Raw genomic sequence first — 18953 nt, forward strand, 5'->3', positions numbered from 1 at the left:
CTCGTTAAGGGTCACATGCTGTGTTTAGAGGCTATTAGTGGAGATCAGCTCCACAGGGATCAACTTAATAATAATAATGATAATAATATTAATACGATTCATTTGTAAAGCCCTTGGTAACTTTGTTTGAAAAGTGTGAAACAGGATGAAAACAAAAAACTCAATAACATTGGAATCCCATCATGAAGATAGACGCCAAATAATAACCCTTAAATATAAATATGTGTTTTAAGAATTGATTTTAATAGTCACTGATTCTAGAAGCCTCAGATTCTCAGAGCTCGTTCACCTCTCTGAACGAAGCCTCCTTCATAAGGGGAGGATCCCTTCAGCAACGTAGCTGGGTGATAAGCCATGAAGTGCTTTAAAAGTAATCAGTGAAATCAATTCTTAAAATAAATGGTGACCAGTGAAGTGAGGCTGAGACCGGAGCTGATGTAATCTGGTCTCCTTGTGTCAGTCTGAAGCAGAGCAGCTGAACTTCTGTACAGGCAGAAGGCGTGAAAGGGATTTTTGGCCTCAAGCCTGAATAGTTGCAATAGTGAAAAATGGAGATGAGATAAAGGACGGATGACATTCTGCAAATCAGAGGGAAAGATAATCTCATCTGATAGAAGGAAGACTGAACTGCAGCGTCACTCAGTAGAGGGGATATCAAATTTAATAACACTCGTATCAGTTCTCTAAATGATTTCTATCATAGGGACCCATGAATTATTATTATTATGCATCTTTCCACGAAGGAAATCGATCCAGTGGTTTAAACTTCTGTCGTACAAACAAGGTGGAAACACAACATTGGTTGTTTGACCTCTAACTACTTCCTGTGACTCCTCTTCCCCCCCCCCCCCCCCCCCCCCCATCACAGCGCCCCTCTGAGGAGAAGATCAACGGGATCCTTCTGGGCTTTCGGATTCGCTATCGTGAGCTGCTGTACGACCGCCTGAGGAGTTACTCCGCCCACGCCATCAGCAGCATGTCCAGCTGGGCGGAGCTCACCGGTGAGGAACCCCCCCCCCTGTTTAACATTTACATCTAGGAACCACTGTCAGTATCTGGACTTCATTTCTAAATGTGCGGTATATGAGTTTATTCCTGTCAGAGGATAATCTTTCACAAAAGACCTTTATTCAGTATCCAGAAATCTCCCCCCCACCCCCCCCCCCGCTGGATCTGATGCTTCCCAGTGTGTGATCAGCCGCTATCAGCAGCAGGCTATTATTACGTTTACCCAGGAGCCTCTCTGTTTGTACAGCGCTGTGCAACTTAGGCTGTAATTTTACAATCATGGAGTCATTCAGGGGCCATCACTGGGATTATGTGGGTTTTGTCGACAGTAGCGAGGCCCCTGCTCGACAATGAAAATATTAGAACACTGTGTCCACTACTTTTTCTTTATTTTTATGGCTTTCTATCTTTACCTCTCCAAACGCAGCCCCCTACAGCATCCGGAATCTGAGTGATTCAACCCTGCTCCAGTACGAGTTGGACAGTAAGTGTTGTTATCTCTCTCTCTCTCTCTCTTTCTCTCTAACACACACACACACACTAATTAGCTTTAAAGAAAATCTTTCTTTCTTTGTATTTCACCATATGTCTCCAGCACTGAGCCGCTTTGGATAATGATGCAGGAGAAAGGCAGCGTATGGAGCACAGAGACATTTGGCTGCACACATTCACATTCACTCGGTACAAACACTTCTCCCGAGGCCGATGGAGGCACTTTGTACACACACATTCTTGGACACTGACTTAACAAGCCTTCCTCGGTTTCGCACAAATCTGCTTATTTGGATGAGCACGACAAAAGCAGATGGCTGTACATACCTCACTCAGTCTACGGCCACATAATTGCGATGTCCTTGCATATTTGGAGTAGAAATCCCCCAAAGCTTTGCCCGACCACTAGAAACTCAGTGTTCACTCTCCTGCAGAAGTGTCCACGTCCTAGTTTGTGACTCTTGCGCTGCTTTAGGACGTGAACTGAACTGTGGACACCATCGTGCTTCAAACAAAAACATGTTCCTGTTGCTGTGAATGTATCTGACCTCTTTAGATGTGAAAAGCAAACTCCAGAAAATGTCCAGACCCGTCTTTCTTTCAGTTTCCCTCTGAAAACAGCTTCTCTGAGTGTTTGTGCTTCCTGGAGGAAAGTTCTGAAAATAAAAGGTTTAAAAAGTCCAATCCATAAGTTGCTGTAAAACCCTTATTTCTAACTTTGCGTCCCTTTTTTGTTTCCCTCTGCAGAGTTGAGTAAACACAAGCGCTACGAGATACGCATGAGTGTATACAACGCCGTGGGCGAGGGGCCAACCAGCCCCCCCCAGGAGGTGTTTGTGGGAGAAGCAGGTATGTACACTTCCTGTCAACACAAAAACTGTCCGACCACAAGTGTGAGGAGACGTTTCCATGCAGCTGCTGCTACTGGCAGGGTTTATATTATCTCAGGCTAAGATTCCAGAAGCAATTTGTCTTTCTTAGAACCCAGAGCCTTTTTTTGTGAGTGTGTTCAGGTTTTGTCGTGACGCTATCTGTGTGCTTGTGTGTGTTGACAGTGCCGACAGCCCCGCCCCAGAACGTGGCCATCCAATCCGCGACAGCCACCCAGCTGGACGTGACGTGGGACCCCCCCCCTGTGGACGCACAGAACGGAGACATCCAAGGCTACAAGGTCCCACACACAGTTTTCATTTAAATCTCTAGCACACCATTTCCGAATGTCTTATTGGGCCCAGGAGAAACACATTTTTATACACTCACTTCTTAATAAGCAAGATTATTGTGCTCTTTGCTTTTATCGTTACATGAATATTTGAATGTGTTTGTGGCTCACGAGAGAGCGCGTGCATTTCATGGTAATCACCATTAAATGCACATTTCTGCTGCTTGAGCTAACGCTGTTTTCCACAGGGGCTCTCAATGAAATCGTTCCTCTGTTGCTCACGAAAACATTTATGGGGAATAAAATGAAATTGCGCTCCCCCCCCCCTTGAGGGAGTTTGAAAACGGGACTGGGTTTTATAAAAGCAGCAGCAGCGTCTGTGGGCAAACGTTGATGTTTAGTTATGCGTCTGTTATCCCTCGTAGGTTTACTTCTGGGAGTTCCAGCGCAAGAACGAGACGGAGCGGCTGCGGACTCTGTTCATGCCCGAGGGAGGAGTGAAGCTGAAGAACCTGACGGGTTACACCACCTACATGATCAGCGTGGCCCCCTTCAATGCAGCCGGGGACGGACCCCGCAGCGCGCCGACCAGGGGACGCACTCAGCAAGCAGGTAGATCAAACCGCTGGATGCAGATAAGCGTGCACCATATCTGCTCACCGGGGAACGAGTTATGAAGAAAGTGCATATGATGGAGAGGCCCTGAGAAGAACACGACAAGCTAAAGAACAAATGAGGCGACTGAAGCAGATCAATCAGATCTCAAACACCCGTGTTTCGTTCATTTGTCATATTTCTGTGCCGATGCTAGTTTGGAGAGTGTCCTTCTTCAAAGTGGATGAGTCGACCATGAGGAAAGACTTTGGTTGATGCTAATCGCTGCTGTCAGCGTGCCAAACGCTGTTAGCCCAACCACACACTGAGCATAAGTTCCTAATCAGCAAACCCCACTCTGAACCCGCTCGCTGAATCTCCTGTTTTATCTGAAAAGTAGACAAAATCAAAATTCAGTGAGCGAGCGCTCTGTCTCGAGACGTGCTCCGTCCGCACACACCACCAATCCAACGTTCCCTCTTATGCATTGATCTTTCTTTCTTTCTTTCTTTCTTTCTTTCTGGTGCAAGTTTGCTCTTCATCTCAGACGAGTAGAAAGCAAGACAAGGAAAGTGTTTGCAGAGTCTCGGTTTCCCTCGCGGGTCAGAGTCGTTAGAAGAGGAGGAGGAGGAGGAGGAGGAGGAGGAGGAGGCAGATGACAAGCAGGAAGGGGGAGGAGGGGAGGAGGGAGGGGGGACACTATGGAAACAGCCATCCCATCTTTTTGAGGAAACAAAGAGACATTGTCTTGTGCGAGCGTCTCGGCTCCTGCTCGACAAGTTTAAACACAACAGGGCAAACAGTGTTCCGAGCACAGCGGTGTCACAAGCTCAGTCAAGTGTAACGGGCCCCGGAGGCTGAGGACGGCCATTGTGATGGTGAATTAGAATGACCTGGGTCAGATAGTATTGTTATGTGCCGCTTAGCCTTTCAACCTGTATATGCAGTGTAGAGAAAATGTGGCGTTGACCTAATCGAGATAGATCAATCAATCGGTGAACGAGGACACTCACTGCTCTCAACCGATTTAGCCAATAGCACTGAGTTAGAACGCTGCCGCCGGCAAAGTGACAGCAGGAGACGTTTCAAAGTGCCGGTACACACTCTGCTGAGGGGGAAAGTGAAACTCCTTTCAAGTTTGCTAAACACAAAAATAAACATCTAGGGAATAAAAGCAGTAGCCCAGATGTGTGGTACAGATGTTTGGTCTGACTGGCTCCATGACGGGTTGGGTTTGGACACAGAAAACTCTTTGTCAAATCCTTGAATCGTGGTTCATCTTTATTCCAGGCTTTCCGATTGCCTCCAATAAAGATCCTGGAAAACCCCCATCTCCCCTTAACCCTACTTTACTGACCTTTGACCCCTGTGTCTTCCAGCTCCCAGTGCTCCCAGCTTCATCCACTTCAGTGAGCTGACCACCACCTCGGTCAACGTGTCCTGGGGAGATCCCACCTTCCCTAACGGCATCATCGAGGGCTACCGCCTGATCTACGAGCCCTGCACCCCCGTCGATGGTGAGCTCCTTCTCCACCATAACAACTCTGCTTAAAGTGGCTGCTTGCTTCTATTAAAAATAAAAAGCTCCATGCACACTACAAGATCTATAAAGATGATAAATTATGTTTATTATGTCAGTGCAGGATTTGACTTGTTTAGATTGATTTGAAGTCTTGTGGTGTGCATTCATCACCTTGACCTAAACGGCTCATATGTCATCGCAAACTTACTCTGTCATCACAAATAATACGTGACTACACAATACAAACATGTTTCCCTCTACTAATCCCATTACTGTGTGTCTGTTTGTGTGTCTGTGTGTGTTCCCACATTGCCCGGCCCGTGTTACACCTGCTCTAAATGTGCTGTGTTTGTCTAGAGTCTTCAGTGGCCTGTGCCGACTGTCTTCACTCCCCCTCCCCCCCAGGCGTCAGTAAGACAGTGACGGTGGACGTGAAGGGCAGCGGGCCCCTCTGGTTGAAGCTCCGGGACCTGGCCGACGGCATCACGTACAACTTCCGCATCCGGGCCAAGACCTTCATCTACGGGCCAGAGGTGGAGGCCAACATCACCACGGGCCCCGGAGAAGGTAGCGGCACTAGAAGTTTCAAATATCTTTTAATTACTGGTTTTAAATGCTTTACTCAAACGCTTGATTCTTCCCTCAGGAGCCCCTGGGCCGCCCGGAGAGCCCTTTATCACACGCTATGGTTCAGCCCTGACCATCCACTGGACCAGTGGGGACCCGGGACGCTCTCCCATCTCACGCTACGTCATCGAGGCCAGACCTTCAGGTAGGTGCCTCGTCAAGGCCATCACAGTCATACATTTTCAGATACGTCCGTTTAGAACAATGCTACCGTCCGTCATGGTTGTCGGCATGGTTGGAAAGTTGTGAAGCGATACATCCACTAGAGGGCAGCACAGAGTCTAGAGTTTCTGACAACGACAAACGGTGGAGAAGTTTGTGATCACGTACCTCCTCAAGGAAAACCAAAACACGGCATTTCCTTAACACGTTGGAGTTCTTGTTGAAATCTCTTCCTCATGTCTTATGATGGTCTCGCTTGAACTATTGGCTAACCTGCCCCCCCCAGGCATCACGACTTCCTATTGTAATGCCTAGTTTCTGCACATATACCGGGAAAATGAACAAAGAGCAGTGACAGAAGGCTTCTTTCCGTTTCCCGAATAACCACGAGTATAAATAGGCCTTTAGATGCTTTGGTGTCCACATCTGCTCCCTGGTTTTTTAACGGGCTATTGATCGAGGTGTTGCAGTCGAGCAAATTGGCATCTGGTTTCAGTTGTGATTGACACCCTCTGGCAGGGTTAAGAGGGAGATGGATGGGTAGGCGGCTCACAGGGGGAGGATGTGATCCAGGACATTTGGGTGAAAACTGAAAGGGGGTACTTAGTTCTATATTTAAGGAGCGTTAGTCAGGATTGTTGGGTGATATATAATAAGTCCAGGGGACAGTAAATATGATTAAACCAGCCCCACACACCCATACCCCCCCCTCCCCCATCTCCTCCGATGCATATGCCCAGCGTCGTAACTCTCGGCAGCCTCGTATAAATTGATGACTTGTTTTTGTCCTCGGATCAAATTACATCAGCTTTTCTAACTTTTGCCAGAGTTCAACAACATGACTGATGAACTGTGCCGCTTGTTTATGTTTGCCTCGCCCCATTAAAAGAGTCAAACTCGCGTTGATGTTTTACAAGCAGCGCTGTGTAATAAATGGTCTCAGGCAGGGTTTCCAAAGCGAGCAGGAAGCCATCTAACATTGCTTAGTTTGAAATATGGCCACGCCAATATTTATGATGTAGATTTGGTGGCAGTAAATTTTACGGGAGCAGTGAAATTGATGGATTGTGTTATATTTGTGGGAATTATGAATTACCCCTGGGAGCTGCCAAAGCAGACCGGCGCCTTGCATCCAACAAACAACCTGTTAATAAAGATATAATGGAATTGTTTAAATGTTTTTGGGACTTCCGTTGTCTTCCCTCTGACCCTGAGTTACGATTCACAGATGAGGGATTGTGGGATATCTTAATCAAGGACATCCCCAAGGAGGCGACGCTGCACACATTCAACATGGACCTCCTGAAGCAAGGGGTCAGTTACGACTTCCGGGTGATCGGAGTGAACGACTATGGCTACGGCGCTCCAAGTCTGCCCTCCCCTTCTATATCCGGTGAGCCTTTTGTGAATATTCAATCGATTCAGACATCACAAGCAGATGTCTTCAACAAACAGCAAATTTACCCCCCCCCCCCCCCCGTTGTTTGTTTGTCCCAGCCCAAAAAGTGGCGCCGTTCTACGAGGAGTGGTGGTTCCTGGTGGTGGTGGCGCTGGTGGGGCTCATCTTCATCCTGCTGCTGGTCTTCATCCTCATTATCCGGGGCCAGAGCAAGAAGTATGCCAAGAAGTCTGAATCCGGTGAGTTGCACACAATTTCACAATTAAATGGAGCGGTTTACAATCACAGAAGGATTCTACCTTTTTTTTTTTTAACTGATGTCAGACGGGGTCAAGAATCTGAAGAGTTTACTTTTTCTTATGAAAGAGAAACACTTTAAAAAGACACTTTGGTTATTTGCAGTTATTGAATACAGGAGAAGTGAACTTGAGCTGTTTATTGAGAAGGGGTATATTCTGATTCTGAATAAAACTAATTATTGACTGAGTGGCAGAAGAAAGAGGAGCGCCGTGGGGAAGCGGGAGCAGGGGGCATACTTGTCCATTCAGTGCAGCTCTGACATCAGTGGGTATTTCCCTTTGCTCAGCACTTCTGTAATAGCTGTTCAGCTGCCAGGCAGGGGAAGGGAGGGGGGGAGGAGGGGGGGGGGGTCCCTGCGGGTCACTGCCCATCTTTCTGACTGACAGAAAAAAACAAGAGGTTCCTTCTCACTCCAACACAAAGACTCTCTCAAAGCCTCCATATCCCCCCCCTCCAGGAATCTGGCCCGGGCCACTGGACCTACCCAGTGGGGTTTAAATTTTTCTGGGTATTTGCATAACCACCCATTGACCTCGAGTAGCCCGACAGCAACCACGGAGGTCCTGGACCCCAGAAACTCTCAGGATCACGGAGAGACTTTCTGAACCTGTAACATGGCACGCTCACTGTTCTCCTGCTGCATGGAAAGCTCTGCACCATTTGCACTATGTGTGATCCACCCTACAGTGTTTACACTTGTTTATCATTGTGTTTTTTGTACGTGCATTTCTATGAGTTTTCATACAGTGAGGTCATTTTTTACCCAGTAATCTAAACAAAGCTGTAATGGTTGAGACTTGAGTCAGAATAAGATGCAACGTTTTGAGAAATGTCGATACCATTCTCTCATCTGTTGAAATAAAGCTACAGGCAGCACCTGGTTTACTCCTGGTTAACAAAGACTGGGAAGGAAGGGGGGGGGGGGGGGATAACTGGTGCTCCTGATATTTTCCAGTAAAGTAAAATCTCCCAGTGAGCTCATGTGAGAAAACAGAAGGGAGATGTCTGGAAAAAAGCACAGTGAGCAAGTGGGCGTTTTGATGACGCATAATGAAAGCACACGTTATCTCATGAGGAAGAAGAGCTGCTAAGATGTTGATGAAGATTAAGAATGGAGTTCATAGCTTAAGACTCAATAACTAACACCCCAGGCTAGCTGGACCCCCTGTTTCCAGTGATTATGCTAAGCTAGGCTAACCAGCGGCAGCTTCAAGCTACATATTTTGTGAGCAAATGAGCACATTTCCCAAAATGATGAACAACTGCTTGAAACCATCAAGTTCTTGCAGGATAATCTGGACCTGTTTGACCTTTTAGAAGTCTAATAATTATTATTATTATTTAAAGGAATACATTACAATTTATTCATCCGTCTATTTACCATCCGTCTGTGTTGACTAACTCGTCTCACTGCCTGTGTCACCGCTCACTTCCATTCATCCACGCACTAACCCGTGTGTCCCTCCGGCCTGTGGTCACACAGTGTCTCTCTACGTTTGTCCAGGGAACAACTCCAACTGCAACGCCCTGACCCACGGAGACATGGTCAGCCTGGACGAGGGACGCTTCCCGGCTCTGGAGCTCAACAACCGCCGGCTCTCCGTGAAGAACTCCTTCTGCCGGAAGAACGGCGTCTACACCAGGTCGGCGGATTGATTTTTAAAAGTCTACATTAAATAACCATGTGGTGAAAGAGTTGAACTATCAACGGAAACTCTTCCTCTTGCCCTGAAAATATTTTTGAGCTATCTAGAAAAGAAAAGAAAAACCTCCTCCTCCTGCAGACAGAAAGGAATCCAGTCCACTCTTCCTGCTATTTAAAAAAAGCAGCGTATAACCAGACTCACGGCAGATTTTCTTTTTAATGATCGTCTGCATCTCGGTGAATCCGAAGCCGTAGGACACGCTGAGACCACGGCCTTGTTTACCGACACCTGCGCTCGGGGGGGCTTGCAGGGACACGTCCAATTTGGGATCAGACTCGACGCTTTGCTTTATTAGAAGCTGTTTCTGTGGCTGAGCTCTGGATTCAGGGACGGCTGCGGTCGTGTTGTTGAAGACGGTTGAAAGGTTCCTCAGCAGATATCATATCGTTCTGCGGTGGACGTGTGACAGGTGCACTCTGATGTTTCCCTGAAAGGAATGATCCTCCTCTCTGTGTGGGGGCGTGTGTTTGCACGAGTGTGCGTGTCCGTGTTATGAAAGGAGCAGTGTTACCTCCACCGAGGAGGTTATGTTTTTGTTGCGTTTGCTTGTTTGTTTGCAGGATATGCAAAAAACTGCTTGACGGATCACCGTGAAACTCGGTGGAAAGATGAGATGTGGGTTAAGGAAGAAGACATTACATTCTGCTGCTGATCCAGGAATCTTTCATCGCTGTGTTTAGCATTAGGAGATAGGGCGTTTTTTTTTTTTATTATTACTCAGGGAGGAATACCTGGATCTTGATGAAACAAGTCCGGGATGTTTACGGGACCAAATCTCGATTTTAATTGTGGTTTCACGAGGGGACTGTTGTTGAGTCGTGTGCTCTACTGAGTGCAGTCTGGGTTTGTGTGCGAGGATATGATCCGTTTGTTTGTGTGTCTGCCTTCGTGCATGTGAGTGTGACCTTGAGGACAGATCAAAGCAGGTCTGGGGTCTTTGAGGAGCTTCCAGGGCAGCTTCCCATTATGTCTCCAGCTTGGAGGGGGGGGGGGGGGGAGTGAAAGAATGTACAGATGTACTTTCGGAATCCGCTCTTTCAAGTCAGCCCGCAGCGCTGGAGCTCAGATTCCCAACACCTGAGCCGCCGATTATAGATTAATGCAGCATCTTGATCTCCGGTCTCAGAACACCAGAGACAGGACGGAGTCCTCGGCCTGGTACCGGGATCCGAAATCAAACACACTCTTAATCCCACTGTAGTCATTGTAATTCAGAGCTGTGTCACACAGCTAATGCAGTTTACGGGTTGAATTTTGGATGGAGATTTTCTCCATGTGGAGATTGTTTGCTCAGAGTTTAACACGAGGGCTGAAGTGCAGGGGGGGGGGTGGGGGGGGGGAATCTGATCTGTGGAGTTCACTTTCTGTGAGCGACAACTTAATCAGTGACTATTTAAACTGTCAATATGCCTTTTTTAGCCCAGTAAATCAAATGGCTTGAAGAATTGCAATGGTAACTCTTCACTTACGCCTCTGATGCACAGATCCTGATACATGCACATGTGGAAGCTCACCCATTGGTTTGTGAGCTGCTGTTTTGAAGCCTCGTGTTTGGCATTTCTTCTGGCGCCATCTTGGTTTTTGGGAACCAGATGTAACCATATTTGGAGAAGCAGGGGGGGGTGGAGCCTGACTGAGAACTGGAGGATACTGCACACCCACCTACATCACTCAGACCGCATTGGGAGGTGGTCTGGGACGCATGTGGTCCCATTAGTGTGAACGTAACTGGGTCCTGGGCCACACTGAAGGACCTGCTTCCGTTTGTTTCTTACACTTCTCAGCCCCCAGGACATTAGATTATCCACACACAATATAAACTGCCACATGTCGATTCACTTTTTAATCCAAATGAGTACAAACTTTGCAGGATCCTGGGGAATTCTCTCATCTATTTGCACATCAAGCGAGGAAGTGAGATCCCATCCCGAGCAGTTACTGGAGATGCATGCTGGATGCATTCTAATAGTGTGAAATTACGAATTTAGAACTGTCCTCGGGATATATTTCTTAAACCAGGTCTGAACTTGGCCTCTGAGAACACATGCACTCCTTCTTGGAATCAATCACATGAGTGCAAATGTGTTTGGGGCCCGAGGCTCCTGCTGGAGATCAATGTTTAAAACGCTGGTGTGATTCAGAGGGAAGGATTAACAGCATCGCTCCTGTGTGGCTTTGTATCTTTCTCTTTCAGATGTTTTCCATAAACCTACTTTGACACACTAGTTTGCATTTTAAAAGGGTCTCTGTGAGGTAGCTCGGCGTAGATTAACATGGTTTTAAACGCTCTTGAGTGACAAAGCTCTGGAACACTTCAGACGTGTTAATGAGTCCCTACAGGCGGCGGCAGCGAGAGGAGAGCTGGATAACGAGTAGAGAACGGGGGCAGATTTGATTTCACCCCGTGGCTCTCATTTCTTACCCGACACGCTGCCGACTGAGTTTTTGCAGTGAGAGGATTAAGTGGACTCTTCTCGGTGCGAGCGCGAGAGCCGATAAATAATTTACACCTCACTTCGATATTGACGGCGAGCGAGAGGGTCAAGGAGAACGTCTGAAAGTGGGCCGAGCTTCCTCCATGTTTATAACAATTCAGGGTGGCGTCTTTCTCTCGTGTGCTCTCTGTTTGCCGATGTCATGTCGTTTAAAGGCTGCGGTGGAAAGAACTCCTGGGAATTTCTGCACAGAGGAGTTTTAATTCTTCCATTCTTGACAACAGAACTCGGATCATTGCACAGTGCTCGCACACACTCGAGAGATATCACTCAAATGAGCTGCAGCAGGAACAACTGTCGCTTGCATTCAAGTGGCTCTCTGTTGTGCACGTACCACTCAAATTAATTAACTCTAATCTGGTTTATTATAACTCATCGGTGGGTAATTGAATTACAGCTTGGTTTGTGATTTCCCTGTGGAGGTTTTGTCCATTTTGTCCAGTCAAAGCATCGCCCCTCCTCATGAACATTGCTCGAATTTACCCGCAACATTTCTGAAATGCCTTCACAATGTGTTTATTCGGAAAAAAAAGACTTATGCAAATGTGGTTTCATGACGAGCACAGCGGCTGTGTGTGCTCTGCAAGCAGCCGCCGCCGCGCTGGCACGGACTGCCGGCCCGACACCGCGGCCTGGAAAGTCAACAGGAGTCAGCACGTCCCAGTAGTCTCGGGCCAAACCAGCACCAATCAGCAGAAACAGATGGGTGTTTGTTTAGCAGGAGCGGGGACACTGGAAAGTACGAAGGAGCTTATAGGCTGTGAGAGAGATTTTTGTTTTTTTCCCACTCTCATATTGACTCAGAGAAAACCCCTCGCAAGAACGCGCCATTTTAGGAATTGTTTTTTCCCCCCGGTAATTCCTATTATAGTCTGCCCTCGTTTTTTCCTCATTCCTTCCTCCTCTCAGCTTTCACTCTCACTCCACACGTCTCCTCGACCCCGTCCTCACCGCCCGCTGCCGCTTAACGTCCTCCCTCCGCTTGCACTCTTCAAACCTCCACCTGAATGACACACTTGGTCGTCGCAGCACGGCCACTGACTGTTCACTTTGCCTCGGATAACATAAAAATCCTGCAGGCTGCACATTTGTCTAATGGCTCCTTGAGCACGGCAAACAGTTCAATTTATAATTTAGTCACAAGGGCCCAGTGGTTAGACATTCCACAGCCCACAGTGAGGAGTGAATCGGGGGAATTATTCGTTCCAGCGGAGACCGAGAGCAGGCAGCCGTCTCATGAGTGTCCCATGATTCTCATCGAGCCTCTCTCCCACACGCACAGACAGAGATACGTGTGAACCCGAGAGGAAGAGCCGGCTGCTCAGTCTCACACGTTATAGACGCCGAGTTGTTGCGTAGCTACCTGTTTATTTTTAATCACAATCTGCCTCATTGTAGTCTATCTGAATTCGATGAGAGATGGCCCGAGGGTTTTTTAAAAAGAGAATCATGACAATTGAGGTAATTTTGGCCGTCGATCGTGTTTGTTGTGATAGAATTGTGCTCAGCGAGGTGATTCCTGAGATTTAGGAGAGAGACAACATCGATACAGGTCAGTGTGATGAGGCAGCAACACGACTGATAACGACATGTTTGTGGGAACTGACTTAAATTCTACGATCACTTTCTGCCAGAGGCTTCATAATGTTACAGATTTGGTTGAAGACTTGGATGTGTAAAGTCTGACTGGGCTGTTGGAGGTTTGCACTACAGTAGTTTGACTTATGTGTCTGCACGGTATGAGCTTTGTTTATCATAGTGAATCATTTGAAGATTAAAATGTTGTGTTTCGGCGTCACATGTTTCTCGGGGGACACACAGAATATTTTGAAGCTGAAATACTCGGTTGCTGCCACGACACACGCCTGATGAGCTCCTGGTTACTATCACTGATGAAAATAAATTCTAATAAACCATAATTTTCCTTTAAATTGGCTCATCTTCTATGGCTTCTATGGAGCAACCAACTGAATCCTCCTCACCTCCTCTGTCCTCTCCCCAGGTCTCCCCCCAGGCCCAGTCCAGGCAGTCTGAACTACTCGGACGAAGACGTCAGCACAAAGTACAACGACCTGATCCCTGCAGAGAGCAGCAGCCTGACGGAGAAGCCCTCTGAGATCTCTGACTCACAGGTGCAGTACCCACAACACTCTCCTGTACTGTGTGTTAAACTGTCCACGGTGTGTGTCTGCGTTGTGTGTGTGTGTCTGCTGTAAATGTTTGTACCGTCTCTGTGTGCACACAGCCATCACCTTGAATTCCTCAGGAATTCAGCTTTGCATCGTCAGCTGTGTTGTGTTTTGTGTGCGTCCATACTGTCCATGTGGTTTCCCTTTGTCATCCACCTGAATGCATCCGACCCGCAGAGGTCGTGCGGTCCGGCCACAGTGCCACAGTGCCGCACGTGGAGATAGGACAGATAAATGACTCTGCTCGCTGGTGGCAAAGCAGCTTCTAGACCATGTCGCTCTGCAAACATCCACCTGAGCTCCCGGCCACAGCACTTGTCATGTAAGAGGCTGAGGGCAGAGGAACCGTGCAGAATTTACTTTAGAGCTCAGGGAAGTCGCCGCTCCGTCCAGGAAGCTTATCCAGCTTTCCTCCTGGATCATCTGTGAGTAAGGTCAGACTCAGCTCCTCTAGGAGACTGTATCGGCTTCTTTTTACCCTCATTAGCATCGTGACTAGCAAAAAATATATATTGTAGTTATTAGAGGACACTGTGATGGACGTGCATCTCCACTTCCTGCTGTTATACAAAATCTGCCGTCAATTGGAGCCAGAATCTCAATTCTGATTAAAACAATACTTACAAGAAAATTTGTGAAAATACATCAGTGAGACCTATGCTGCAGCCAGCCACCAGGGGGCGGCCGAGACGATTTGGCTCCACTTCTTTTGTGAGAATGTCATGTCGTTGCATGTTTATATAATTAAGTAAATTTATGATCAGGACCGACAGATAAATAACAGCCATTCCTAGAAAGCCTCACTTGTGTTTGTCATGTGTCGAGTCAAACTCCTTTTGCCCTTTTGAGTGATTGTACTTGATGAATTGTGTGTCTCTCTTGTTTTCCTCCATCGATCAGTCTGCGTGCCACCCACCATGATGTCTGATTTAAGTTTTATGTCTTTTTTTTCCTGTGGGGTTCCCCCCCCCCGCCCCTTGTGCTTTGATCTGAATTGTTTCTTCCCTCGATGTTGTTTCTGTTTCTTGTTTACGTCGCCACCCGCCCCCACCCCCCCGGTTCTCTGCTGTTTGGGTGAAACCATTTCGCGGGGCCCCCCCGTGTCACATGAAAAGGCATCGGGGGCGGTGAAGTCATCCTGAATTCTCTTCCTTCAGTGTTTTCCTCTCATGTAGGAAAATCCTTACCTTCTGGGAACTTCCCCCATTTTTCTTTGGGGAACATCAAACCCGTCCCCGGTGTGAACACCGCACGCAGCCAGACGTCTCTCCCCACCCGAACTTTTCCAAGACCCAAATCCTATTTACAGATCAAATGAAAATCTCTCTAGGATGAATCGCTCCGGACAGGACCTTTCGCGACGTGATAACAAGAACCTCAAATGAAGCATTTCGACATGTCATCGGCTGTCGGGCAGATCTACCTTTCACACTTGTGCATTGTGGAGCGCGGCCCTGATGCAGTGACGCCTGCCTCGCTGCCACGCTACACATCCAAGGGCCTGACGTGAGCTTTGATGGGATGAGGGGGAAAAAAACACACAAAGTGCCGCCTGTTATGCCCGGGCTGCGCTGCCGTGCCCCTGACAGGCCACCGTATCTGCACCCAATGGTGCTTTGGAAAAATCCTGGAATGTTCTTTGAAGTTTTATTGAGCGGATAACTCGGAGCTATCAGTTTGACATTGTGCCGTCTGTCCTCTTTAATCCCCGGGGCCTCCGCCAGCAGGTATAAGTTGACTATTGTGCTCCTCGAGAGGGGATTTGGAGGAAACTAACATTGACTTCGGCAACACCGTCACCGCTCCACTCCCCCTGCAGGTGGAGGCCTATTGATGGGGGTGTATTTTTCCCCCTTTAGTGTGAAGGCTTTCTAATTTCCGAAGGTTGTCTCCGTGGACATGTCTTTGTTTCATTTAGGGCCGAAGACAGATGATCACATCTGTGTCAGAGATGGATTGTAGATGAGATGGTTTTTCTCTGCTCTGATTCCGTGGGAGAGAAATGAAAATGCTTTTTCTCTCTCTCTCTCTCTCTCTCTCTCTCTCTCTCTCTCTCTCTCTCACTCTCTCACTCTCTCTCTCTCTCTCTCTTTCTGGGCTGCTGTTGCTTGTTTTGGCCGGGGTTCAACTCGGAGTATCGGCTGTGATGTTTGGATTGTCTCTCGTGACAAACATGATGTCATAATCCAAAAATAAAGGAGCATTATGCAGCCAAATAAATTAGATATTATTCTTCCTAGTTTGATGACTTGTGTAGAATTCAGGGTGGCGGCAAAAAAAAAAGGAAGATGAAAAAAAACTAGACTCAAACTCAAACTACAGACAGATGACACATTAAAGGAGAAAATATACATATGCTTCCATCTCTTTTAAAAGTGAGTCATCCAGTCCCCGAAAACGATCAAAAGCCCAAATCCCTTTGATTACAAACTGCTCTGATGGATCAACATGTGTACATTATGGTTGCAACAGGGGATTGGAGTTGCTCAGGAGGTCTGGACCCCCGCCTCGACGCAGCCAGACACACAAACCGCCCCACTCCTATTTTATCATCCGCAGGGAAATAAATCTAAAAACAAACAAATGTGTGTTTACTGAGAATGTCTGGACTTTATAATCCCCCTCCAATCCAACCCCACATACACTGTTATTGTCTCTCTCTCCCCCGGGAACCCCTGCTGTGTTCACTTCATCAATGAGAGTGACATAGACAACCCCCTCCTCTTTGAAATAATCCATAACCATAGGACAAAGGGCTGACCCACTCTGTGGTATTGGGTTATGCATCCGTGTTTTTTTGCGGGGGGGGGAGGGGAGATCTCTCTGTCGGTCCTGTGCTGTTATATAAACCACGGGAAAAGGGAAATTCAAATTTATTCACAAGGCGTTTGAAGAGTCGGTGAATTTTAAAGGAGCTTAATCAAACTGATTTAACCATAAGTGGAAAAGATGTTTATCTTAAACGCCCTCTAAGATGACAGCAGATGTCGAGGTCAAAGGTCAAAGTTCCTTGAGATAGATCTTCTGAACATCTGCCGATTTGCCTCATAACAACCATTTATCTCTAAATAGTCATTTTGATACGCCTCCATTTTCCCTCCTGTTTTTTATTGTCGCTCACATTGTTTCTTTATCTTGTGATTTGTGCGACTGTAAACAGGAACACGGGGCAACTGCATTATGCTAATGACAAAATAAACGACTGTCAAGAGGCCTCACCAGTTAATTAGATGGATTTCTCTGCTTAATTTAACATCATAATGACGGAAAAAATGTTTAATAATTGACAGTGGCAGGCTGGCATATGTCTGTCGCACATAAACAACATGGTGGCTCCCTGGAGGCCGAGGTGCGATGCTGCATCTCATGCCCGAGGCCTGGTTCTCTCACAGAATGCTGCTCCAGTAATTAGCTTGTAATGAGTTTAAGTAAGGAGCCACTTCACCTGCCGTGTCTCCCTCCACTCGCGGTTCCTCAGTCGGATCCTTGAGATTTTTTCGGTTTAAGTCTGGTGATGAAACCAGAGCAAGAGGAGGGCAGATTGCACAGCGTGGTGTGTTCGTGTATCTGGAACATTTGAAGCCTCAGAACATCTGGTGCTCACACTTCACGGCCGAGCAGCGACAGCACAGGAGTAGGACGCGATCCATTGTGTCAACACTTCATCTGTGTCGCTACCTCACACACACACACACACACACACACACACACTCTCACACACACACACACTCACAATTAGAGCGGTGTTTCATCTCCCAGTGCAGTGTTAATTCTTCCTGAGTGAGGTAATACCACTTGAAGTGGCTCAGTGTGTCTTGTCGGCCCGATGTGAATGGATCTTGTTGTGGTGTTGTTGTGTTGCCAAACACACCGGCATGATTGGAATGCTTTTCAACACCAGTTGGCCTCAAGTGTTTACAACCGGTAAACAATATTACGAACGGACACAACACACACACACACACACACACACACACACAACTGGTGATGCGTCTCAAACTCCGATTTCCTTATTGAGTCGAACAACAATGTATAAACAAATCTCAAAAGAAAACACGTTCTTCCTAATTGATTTCAGGATGTTGAGGGTAAATATCGCTGTGCAGGATGTCTGCCTTTGATAATTTTAGGGAAAGAAGGGGGTGGGATGTGTATGTGTACATTTATATGTGTGTGTGTGTGTGTGTGTGTGTGTGTGTGTGGTGGGGGGGTCCCTCTCCTTTGTTTAGAATCAGGAGAGGATCAAAAAGAAAAGACTGTTCCCTCTTCTAATTCAACCCCAGCCATTTTTCAGTTTGGATCTTCATAAACCCGGCTGACATGTTAAAGAAATAAAGAAAAGCCTTTGTGTAGGGAGACGAGAACCATGTTGTGTCAGAGGGAAATCGGAGACTACCGCCATATGTGTCACATATGTGCCGTGCAGCAAACACTCTGAGAACTGGAGCGTCTCCTTCACGCCAGCAGGAGCAGCCGCCGCAGCCAAGTTGCTTTATGAGAAGATGGAACATATGAGGAATAAAGAACCCAATCATCAGTGTCATGAAACGTAAAAGGAAAAGGTTTACATCTGTCATAGTCGTATCTATGAGCCGCCTCTGCCACCGTGGACCGTGCACTACCTCATCGTGGCACAGGTGATTCATCGGCTTGCTTCCATTGCAATGAGTTGACCATGAACAATGCCCTGGAGGCGTCGGGTGATCACGTTGCGTCCTGTCTGGCAGATGGAATCTTACTTGACGTGAATACAATAGTGTTTCTCACCCGGCCTGCAGCGAGGTGCAGGGTCAGTGACGGGAATGTGCTGAGAATTATTATCATCTCTTTGCACGTGACTTAAAAACCATGGAAATAAAATCTTCTTCCTTCTCAGTGAATTCATCCAAATCAACTCTGTGTTTCCTAAATCTATAATTAGCACAGTATCCACGTGGAAAAGGCAAAAAAAAGGATCTAAACGCATATCTGTATACATATTTATGTTTTTTTATCATCATCATCATGACTGGGCCATTATAACCACTCTGTTATGGTGATGTACTGTAAAACCCATTGTTTTGTTCACCCATAGGAGGCGCTGGTGTTTTCATATGGGACAGTTGGCCTACATACACTTCCACTGCATTTGGTGAGGTTCCTGTGGCTGCCTGCTTTGAATGTCTGTAGCCTGATGGGCGACTGGTTCCTACCACTGGTCCCTGTTCAACCCTCTCCCCCAGATTCCCATGATAGGTTTATTTCTTTGTGGTGCACTGTGCTGTACGACACATGGTGAGATTCAGAGATGAACGTGT

The 18953-nt window shown here is 47.1% G+C and overlaps 1 protein-coding gene across 1 annotated transcript in view; it reads left to right on the top strand.

The window, feature by feature from the left end:
* sdk2b (sidekick cell adhesion molecule 2b) overlaps positions 1–18953 on the top strand; it is a 196894-nt gene that overhangs the window by 177108 nt on the left and 833 nt on the right. The window contains exons 21-33 of the mRNA XM_053414337.1: positions 869–1001; positions 1436–1492; positions 2248–2349; positions 2556–2671; positions 3088–3274; positions 4636–4773; positions 5136–5345; positions 5425–5550; positions 6796–6960; positions 7065–7205; positions 8771–8909; positions 13470–13599; positions 18731–18787. Coding sequence (XP_053270312.1) covers positions 869–1001; positions 1436–1492; positions 2248–2349; positions 2556–2671; positions 3088–3274; positions 4636–4773; positions 5136–5345; positions 5425–5550; positions 6796–6960; positions 7065–7205; positions 8771–8909; positions 13470–13599; positions 18731–18787 — 1701 coding nt within the window. The remainder of the gene's footprint in view (positions 1–868; positions 1002–1435; positions 1493–2247; positions 2350–2555; positions 2672–3087; positions 3275–4635; positions 4774–5135; positions 5346–5424; positions 5551–6795; positions 6961–7064; positions 7206–8770; positions 8910–13469; positions 13600–18730; positions 18788–18953) is intronic.

The sequence above is a fragment of the Pleuronectes platessa genome, chromosome 21, assembly GCF_947347685.1.
Source record: "Pleuronectes platessa chromosome 21, fPlePla1.1, whole genome shotgun sequence".
Taxonomy (NCBI): domain Eukaryota; kingdom Metazoa; phylum Chordata; class Actinopteri; order Pleuronectiformes; family Pleuronectidae; genus Pleuronectes; species Pleuronectes platessa.